This window comes from Pollicipes pollicipes, unplaced genomic scaffold, assembly GCF_011947565.3.
Source record: "Pollicipes pollicipes isolate AB1234 unplaced genomic scaffold, Ppol_2.1 Scaffold_7231;HRSCAF=8579_pilon_pilon_pilon, whole genome shotgun sequence".
Lineage (NCBI taxonomy): Eukaryota > Metazoa > Arthropoda > Thecostraca > Pollicipedomorpha > Pollicipedidae > Pollicipes > Pollicipes pollicipes.
In genome coordinates this window covers 22,456,361-22,465,447 of record NW_023597034.1, presented here as the reverse complement: position 1 = coordinate 22,465,447, position 9,087 = coordinate 22,456,361, and the positions used below count along the sequence as shown (strand labels likewise).

The 9,087-nt window shown below is 48.2% G+C and overlaps 1 protein-coding gene across 2 annotated transcripts; it reads left to right on the top strand.

Moving 5' to 3' along the window:
- The first annotated feature begins 1,885 nt into the window (after positions 1-1,885).
- Positions 1,886-8,077, top strand: LOC119110655 (longitudinals lacking protein-like). Of its 2 annotated transcripts, none has more exons than XM_037234555.1 (3): positions 1,886-1,953; positions 4,866-5,080; positions 7,571-8,077. In XM_037234555.1, exons 2-3 carry the CDS (start codon positions 4,898-4,900, stop codon positions 7,748-7,750), a joined length of 363 nt encoding a protein of 120 aa, XP_037090450.1. In that variant the 5' UTR covers positions 1,886-1,953; positions 4,866-4,897; the 3' UTR covers positions 7,751-8,077. The 2 variants fall into 2 exon arrangements, with proteins under 2 accessions (XP_037090450.1, XP_037090451.1); XM_037234556.1 differs by having other exon boundaries at positions 1,904-1,953; positions 4,885-5,080.
- Positions 8,078-9,087: the final 1,010 nt, after the last annotated feature.

Genomic DNA, 9,087 nt, shown 5'->3' with positions numbered 1-9,087 from the left:
CGTCTTGGCCTTGTCCCTGCTTGGGAAATGGGCCCCACAGCTCAAAACATCTCGGAGCCGACTGTTTGTTCTTGGTGCTATATGGCCAACGTAGAGGAACGCTCTGTCTCCAGGGTCCCTATCGGTGTAAGAGATCCTATTACTGACATTTTAGATTACGGCCTTTATGGGTGGGGGCCCTTAATATGGTCTATATTCAGCCTTCGGGCCTTTCAACCTTTCAATCGGGCCATTGATCTTTGCCCTCGAGAGACCATTCGGCCCCTCTTCGGGCCCTCTCAAACGTCACTCCGACAAGGATCCACTTGCCGTCACAGGACCCCTATCAGGACGTATGGCCCCTGATTGTGTCAGGGGCCCGAACATTGCAAATCGCATGCCGCGACCTCGTTCCTGTTTGGAAAGTTGGTCTCAAGGGCTCAAACAGACTTGGAGCAGACTGTTTGGCGCTCGTGGATCTGGCCAGATTAGACAGCTGCGCAGCACTGGTGGTGTCTGACCGACATATAGGCCCATATCGACTCAAGGGGTCCCCGATCGGCACCAGTGGCCCCCTAACCGTTATTTGAGGGCTCGTCCCCGCAAACTGGCCCCCCTGAGTACGGCTCAGACCAGCATATCATGCCCCTAGACCCCCCAATCGCCCCCTTGATCATCAGACCCGGTGAGCCCTCTAGAATATTCGGGCCTCCTCGTACACTACCTCTGGCAGACTCGGGGCCCCTTGCCAACACAGGGCCCCTGTTAGTGGCTGTGGAGCCCTGACAGACGCTGGAGCCTCGACCAATATGAATTGCTGGCTCAGTTGTGTTCCTGACTGGGAAATGGTCCCGAAGACCCATGCTGTCACAGAGGTGGCTTTGCGTTACTGGTGGTGTCTGACCGACATATAGGACCTTATTGACTCAGGGACCCCCTGATCAGCACACAGGGTTGTCTGGCTGGCACTGCAGTGCTCGGTCCTGCGAGCCGGGCTCCTGAATGCGACCTCCGGCCGGCCCCTCAAACCTTTCGGACCCTCAAATTGGGCCCTTAATCGAAAGTTCACAGAGGCCCAGAGGGTCCCTCGGAACTTGGTGGAGGAGGCACGTGCTTCTTGTGCATCCCCCCTGCCTGCGCTTTTGGTCCACACATTAGACATCTCTATTGATTATCTTGTTTGACGGTATTTGGTAATTATTTTGCTCTTTTGGCATGTCATTTATACCCCTCTTCCTTCCGAATGTTATTAACTACATTGCTGATTTCTTACCATACCATAGTCACAATATCGTGAAAACGATTAGCGATTATCGCTACAGCGTTGCGAGCATTAATGGCGAAAACTAAGACTATCGGCACAATAAATCCGCGGAATTTTGATTCGGTGCTAAATAAGTTTATTGCGATAAACCACATTTAATTAGAGCTATTTTGCTGACGCACGCTGTTCTTTTTTTTTGTTCCTTGCTGCGCGTAGAATGCCACTTTGGCTGTTTTTTATTTTAAAAAATGAGGGGCACCACTTAAAAAAACCGAAGTGGTTGGCCATGTGACTTAGCATTGCCTTTAATGCTTCAATAATAAAAACAACTTATGCCCCGTATGCCACTCTCAACGCCTTTCCGTTGTCGTAGTGTTAACCCGTCGCCCATGGCGACTGATGGAATGGTCAGCAAAAAATTAAAATGCTGCAATCCGTTTAGCAGCTCACTGATTCGCGGTGAAAACGAAATATAAATATGTAATGGAAGACAATTCAACATACTTAAGTTAAAAGAATAGAATAAAAATCTACATAACAACCCAAAAGCTTCACTTTTATCCGAAGAGAGGCATTAAAAAGACTCTAAAGATGAACTCTCGGTGACGTCATTTGGCCAGATCGTGTAAACACGTGTGGAGGCACTGGGAAGACGACGGCCTGAGCCTGCGGTGATACGTTTGAGTCTGGAGAGGGTGCCGGCGATTTAGGTGAATGTGACGATGTGTATAGCCTTCCGTTTGTATTTTACCTTCTTGTGTTCTTATAATCTCACCTTCTTTCCAGGAGATAAATGTGTGACCGTTTATGAAAGTTTACGTCTGAATAAAAGGATTGGGGGGGACGTCGGTTTTGGGGCGCTGTTGTGGGAACAGGCTTCTCACTACTGTTGCACACTCGGTGTCTCTTAAGGTCCAGCGTCATTGGGAGAGGTGCTCAATGCTCATTGGGGTATTTTTGGAACTAAGCTTTGGGATGTCATTGGGGCTGAGCAGAGAAGGTCTTTAAACCTACTGCAAGCAAGAGTTGTTTTCTCTCTGAATTTGGCCAACATTTTTCTCTGAGTTGGTCCTCCTTGCAGCTGAATAGGAAATTGCACCCGGGTCCTGCATGAAATAGGTCTAAGTAAGTAAATGAGCCTTGTTTGGTATCATGTCCCTGCAGTCAAGATGGATACTTCCATGGCTGGTACTACTATCCACCAGTACTACCCACTAGTGGTCAGCTGAGCTATCCACTTAGCTTGATTTGTTTTTATGGGTATTTAGGTGTCTTGCATGGCATTTCAATGGCAGCATTATCATGCTGTGTCCCGGGGCACAGTATTCAGTATGTATTTCACAGGTGCACAGCATTTCAACATGTGTGTCAATCTGCCTGTTAATGTCAGTCTGTATTGTGTGCAGGGTATTTTCAGAAGCTTTTGGTAAGTAGTGTTCCTACAATGGCAATTACTTTTAAATTGCAAATTCACCAGGAATATTTTGTATTATTGCAAGCTGTGGTAATAAAATTTTTCTTATTTTCCAATTATGTTAACATCACAAATGCACTAGGGATGCTTTGTTCTTATTATGAGCTATGATTGCAAATAATCTGTTCTTGCCCTCCAAGAGCTAAAACCAAATTTCAGATACTTGTTACATTTGAGGCTGAGGTGGTGGCATGAGTAATATGTATGGTGAAACAGGTCCGGGAGAAGGCATAAATATTCAGTTTGAATTGAGTCCAACAGTGTCAGGGTTGGCATGGGCACAGACATTTTGGATATCCTTGGATAGCCTTCTAAGTCCAGCTTATGGGTGGGATGGACTGGACTGCAAAGATGTGTGTCAGATCACTGCAGCAATAATTTCATTATGTTTTTGGTGCAAGTTTTGGTGATGGTGAGTTTAGTGCATGGTCACTGCCAATTTCACTGGATAGAGGGCCAATGTTTCAAGGAGCTGTGATGTTGCAAAGGTAATTTTATGCAAAAACACTCAGCACTTTTTTGTGTTAGCAGTTTGAAAATTCAGTGAAATTTGGTCTGGTCTGAGTTTAGCACAAGGAAACAAAGGTTCACTGCACTGATGTGTGTCACAGTGGATGGACTTTTATGACTGAGGAGTGAAGAGGGGTTTCTGATGGATGTTCAAGAACAGTTCTCCTGTGACTCAATCAGTTATTTTGGCATATGTATGAATAGTCTTGAAGTAGCGCTAGGTGCAGCCTTGTCCACCTTTCCACCATCATGTTATTCATTTACCACTGAGCACAACTTTTCAAAAGCTATGGATCAGCATAATGAGTTTTCATTCTGCTTGGTCCACTAATGAGTGTTCCACATTTGTGTGGGGGTTTTGAGCTAAAATAGCCATCCTGAAAATTATTTGGTGCAGTTCACAACCCTGCCCTTCTTAGGACCCTGAACCTGTGTAGTTCCCCAACTATACACCAGTGAAGATATGCAGACTATTTTGGAGGGGGCTATTTCAAGGTTACCTAGTCATCCACAACCCAATTATGTCATTCAAATCCCACCATTTCACGGACTGTATGGTAATCAAGACCAAGAAAAAGATAATTCCATTTGTTTATATCTGGCACTTGTTAGCATGTTTGCCAGATATAATGACCATCAGCTGGCTCTCAATCAATATTGTGCAAGTAATGATGACATTATCAAGCAGTGATGTAATGAAGAGCATATTTACGGAACAGAGAAATTGGGATGTCTTGAGCGGTCTTTTCCTCTTTAAAATATACCACTAGTGGTAGGCTTAGATTATCATTTCTGATGTTTGTTTCAATATTCTTAGTTGTGAATCATTATGTTTATGGCATTCCTGGTGGTGCCCCATAGCTGTATTTAAAAACCATTATGTTCCAAATTTGTCTGGCTTCTGACATTTTTCCACTTTCACTCTGAATACTTGCATCATTAGGAGCTTAATGAATATGGCATAACAGACTTCAGAAAGATGTGTGTTACACCAAACATGTACAATGTGACATAAACATCCTGGCAAAAATTCCAGGGCATGCACATGCTAAACCTGAGCATGCATAGTTCAGTGTATGCTCACCACAAATCTGGATTTTTTCCTCCATGAATTTTAGTGGACTGATGAAGAACTGACAACAAATGTTTGTAAGCTGAAAGGCACATCATATTGTTTGCAGGTGTATCTGTTCCGCTCTTGCATTGGGTAGGGGTGTATTGCAATACCTTGGCCAGTTCATTATGCATGTATTGTTGTGTTTGAGTGGATCGGACGCAAGTGGTGGTGTATGTAAGTTGTGTTTGGATGAATGCTGTCAGTAATGTGATGTAAGTGGAAAGTGTCATATTGTTATAGGTATGTAAGGCATAACTTATGCAGGTGCCAGTGTGCATGGATTTACTGTGCATTTTAAACAAGGAGAGATAACTTACATTAATTTTGTGGTTTGTATGATACCTTGGTGTCATAGGGTTTCTAGTTTGGGAACAAAGCCTTGAAATGTCTCCAAAATCAACATGGATGAAATTCCTACAAGAATGCATGGAACACTGATTGCTTGATGACACAGCCACTGTTTTGGTTGTTGCCTCAATCTGTGTGGTATATTATCGGTTAACTCTGAACTACGCCCACAGCTGCGACCATTCCCACCAGGTCGCCGGCCGCCATGGCCAGCCAGCAGTACTGTCTGCGATGGAACGACTTTCAGTCCAACATGGTGTCCTCCTTCAAGCACCTGCGGACCGAGAAGAACTTTCTGGACGTGACGCTGGCCTGCGACGGCCAGACGTGCAAGGCGCACAAGATGGTGCTTTCGGCTTGCTCGCCCTTCTTCAAGACGCTTCTCGAGGTGAATCGATCGGGAGACGACGGACCGTCCCGCGGTGTTCTCAATGGGCCGCTGCCTCTACCATCGCTGGGCGCAGTGTGACGTCAGCAGGCAGCGCGCTTTAAAACTCCAGTAGACAACAACCACGGCCGACGGCGGCGGGATCGGGCGCGGCGCAAAGCCCTGACGAGCCCTTTGTGTTTTGGTGTGCTGCGGCTTACATATATAGAGAGAGAGAAATGGCCGTTGGTAGCTGTGCGCCGTGCTACCAACTGCCGCACATAGCTGCTGGGTATAAGCCGACAGTTTGCTGTTGCGGAGCTGGTGAGGGCAGCATAATCCTGGGGTGCATTTACGAATAGGAGCTATCATTTGGGTAGTTATGTTTGATTGGCATGAAAAACAACCGATTATGATGTAATAGCGTGCAACAAATTGCAAAAGGGTACAGTGTAAAAAAATTTCGCTGTTCTGGTCGTCTGTTTCCATCACACAGTCATCAGCTGGTACGGAAGATCATCCCAGTACCGTGCCTTTTCAACATTTGTAAAGGGCTGTCGACGTGTCTGTTATCAGCTATGGGCTGGTGCAAGTGGCGCCCAACTCTGTCGCTATTTTGGCGATACAAAGTCGCTATGGGCTGGCAAACTAACCGTCGTCCACCTTGAGCCCCCCCCCCCCCCTCGCTTCTCGACGCTAACGCTACAAAGGAAACTCGTGCCGACAGGTGTGCGACGACGTTATTTCCACTGTCAATACTTAAACGTGACATTAATGCTACACGACACAGCATGTACTACAAAAACTTAGACCTGTCATTACTTTGCTGCAACAAATTATACTGGCATTGCTTAGGCACAGCATAAGTTGTACTGCAAATGCTTAAACGTGGCATTAGTGCTACACGACAAAAGTTAAGTTTCAAAATGCATAATTGTCATGACTGTTACTGCAAAACCGTCTATGGTCTTTACGTATCCGCAACATTTCCTCTAATGCTGATGCCTGCCGCGGCGTGTCAACTGCGTGAACACCTAGCAGGGATGTAAGAACAATTCACAGGTTAGTGGGGAATCCCAGCTGGGCAATACAACAATTAAATGTTCATGGTGCTGATGCGAACATTTGTTTATTCGTTATGTCACGTGACTTTGTCGATTGTAATGCTTTGCGTATGAAGAAAAGCTGCAGTTTGAGTAGCAAAATCTTAAAGACGGGTATAACTTTTTGAGTAGAAGTAATGTTGTGTTTCAGTGAGCACCATGTCAGGAATGTAGTTCCGTTTTCTGTCGGTGACTCCACCTGCCCCTCATCTGTGATAGGATGGTGTGTCACATTTGGGGCAAACGCCGCGTTGAATGTATTTTGGAGTCAGTTTATCCGTATTTTTCCCAGCTTAGCCTCCAAACTTATTACCCAGCACTGCAGACAGTGCACCCAAGGTCCTTACGTGTACCAAACCTTTTTCAGTCGAAAATGTCGCGTAGAACTACTGCCGTCGTAGGTCTGTCCATCGCAATGTTTGCAGCAGGAATAACGTACCGACGTCATGGTGTGGGCACCAGTTTTGCGGTTTCACCCAGCCATGTGTTCCCATGTGGTCGTTCCCTCCAGGATTTTTATGAGTTATTGGGTTTTAAGGGCGCGTCAACTGCCTTGGTGATTTGCGAGGATTTTGGTGAGGCGTAATCTATGGGTCGGAGTATTGACGGTTGCGATTTGTGGACTATAGCCTGTGTGTTATTGCTCAAAAATCGCATTTACACGTTGGCCGGAGAAGTGAAATCCCTGATGAGTTAAGACCGTTTAAAATACTTTTACAGTGGACATAATAATACACATAGCCTTTTTAGATACAAGTCAAAAGAAGCGGGAGAAAATCTGGGAGAACTCTTCAAGTTTTGTTGTATAACACCGATGCCACCTATAACTCGTCCAGTTGAAGAAATGACGGGTATAAAAAGAGTAGGCCTTCGCTGTAGAAGTAATGGCTGGTATATGTGTTTTCAGGATGAGTTTTTTCGTATAGTATTCATGTCGTGAATTAGTTTTAGCAATATAAGTAATTTCGCGTGTACGTAAAGATTGTATAAGTTCTTGCTGTAGATGTAATGGTGTGCGTGAATTTTTGAAGCATAGATTATATCGTGAAGCACTCATATTGCGGATAAGACTGCAGCATAAGTAATGTCGCGTATCAGTTAAATCTGGATAAATTTTTGCAATAGAAGTAATGTCGCGTGTGACTGATGCAGTACTCCCGTCAGTAGGAGTTTTTGCCATAGTCCTAATATCGTGACATCCCCACACAGGGACACAAACGCGCGCGCACGCCCATAGGCACACGCGCACACGCCCATAGGCATACGCGCACGGTCCCTCCCCCCCCCCCCCCCCCCCCCCGGCTGATGCTTGTCTACCCAGCTAATGTGTGCCCACCCGGCTGATGCGTGTCCACCTGACGGATGGATGTCCACCCGGCTGATGCGTGTCCACCCGTCCGTCCCACAGGAGAACCCGTCGAAGCATCCCATCATCATCCTGAAGGATGTCCCTTTCGGCCACCTGCAGGCCATCCTCGAGTTCATGTACGCCGGCGAGGTGAACGTGGGCCAGGACCAGCTGCCCGCGCTCCTGCAGACCGCCGAGAAGCTCAAGGTCAAAGGCCTGATCGACGTCAACAAGATGTGAGCCGGCGGCGGTGGTGCGTCTCCCATCCGCTCTGCCGGCGGCCGGGGTCGCCCGGCGGTCGGCGCTCATCAGCGGCTGGCCTCGCGCTCAGTCGGCATGTCATCACCTCACGGCAACACCGACCGAGGCTCGCCCGCTCTGCCGCGGCATCGCGCGCGCTCGGTGCTTTTTTATTTTGTATGCACTCGTGATCGTCCCCTGGGGTACCGCAGGACGCTCAGCAGACGACGGTGAACGTGTGACGCGTGCTGGCCAGGGTGTCAGCGGTGATTTGATGGCGCGGTGTTACGTGAACAGGCGTTGTTAATACATTCGAAATGCCATGTCTTAGTCGCGGGGTAGCCATGGGATAGAATGCCTGGGTGACGAATCCTCGTGGGCGGTGGGCTGGCATCACCGGATGTCGAGCAGGACAGATTGCTGTAAAGTCGGTCCTGGTGCGCTCCTCGCAGCCCGTACTCGTCGTGATCGCTTCTCGTCGTCCTGCTACGGCTTCTACAGTTCGTGACGTTTCCTACTGGTGGCATATCTCCATTGGTGTCGCTTTTGTGTTATAAATGTAGGGCCCAGACAAACGCCACTTGGTATCGAGCAACGCTACTTCGATTCCTTTCCACACCACACACCAACAAGTAAATCATTTGAGCATGTGTTACCTTACGCCGCCTGATGTTGAATCGTAAGCTGTCGTTCGGTATTGAATGATCCGATGACGGGAATGGCAGATCTGCGCTAAAAGATCTGTCGTCCTAGGAATTTCCGCAGAACCCTTTGAATGATGTAACCTCGTCGAGGAGCGGACGCTGCTTGCTTCTATTTCAGGTGGCGTGGGTGTCTCGGTAGATATCGCTGTGGGTCTAGACCGCTGCCCTGTCGGGAAGCGGACGCTGCTTGCGTCTTTTTCAGGTGGCGTGGGTGTCTTGGTAGATGTCGCTGTGAGCCTAAGCTGCTGCTTACTCGAGAACCGGTCGCTGCTTGCTCCTGTAGCCGCGGCCAATCACGCACTTAATCACAGGATGTCATTATATCAAAGGCACGCTCCGTCCTCGCTGGCCGCCGAATCAGCAGTCCGCGCTCGCTTCGCCGCTCTCCCGCTCAGTGCCTCCACCCGGCGGTGCACGCGAGCACGAGTCGGCCGGCCACCCCCGACGCATAGGCAGCTGGCAACGCACCAGGCTGTGGGCGCCCACCCGCGTTACACCATCCCCGCTTTCATGGGACGCGCGTGGCGGTCCCAGCACAGCGACAGCCGCAGGGTACAGCACTCCGTCGCCTGGCTCAAGCCTGGCCGATATATTCCGGTCAGCCGGGGCAGTCGGACCAGCGGGAGACACCAA

Bases quoted from the DNA above. Each gene is read 5' to 3' on its own strand.
- LOC119110655 (XM_037234555.1), top strand. From the start codon at position 4,898: ATGGCCAGCCAGCAGTACTGTCTGCGATGGAACGACTTTCAGTCCAAC. The intron at 5,081-7,570 runs GTGAATCGATCG...TCCGTCCCACAG, and splicing joins TCTTCAAGACGCTTCTCGAG to GAGAACCCGTCGAAGCATCC.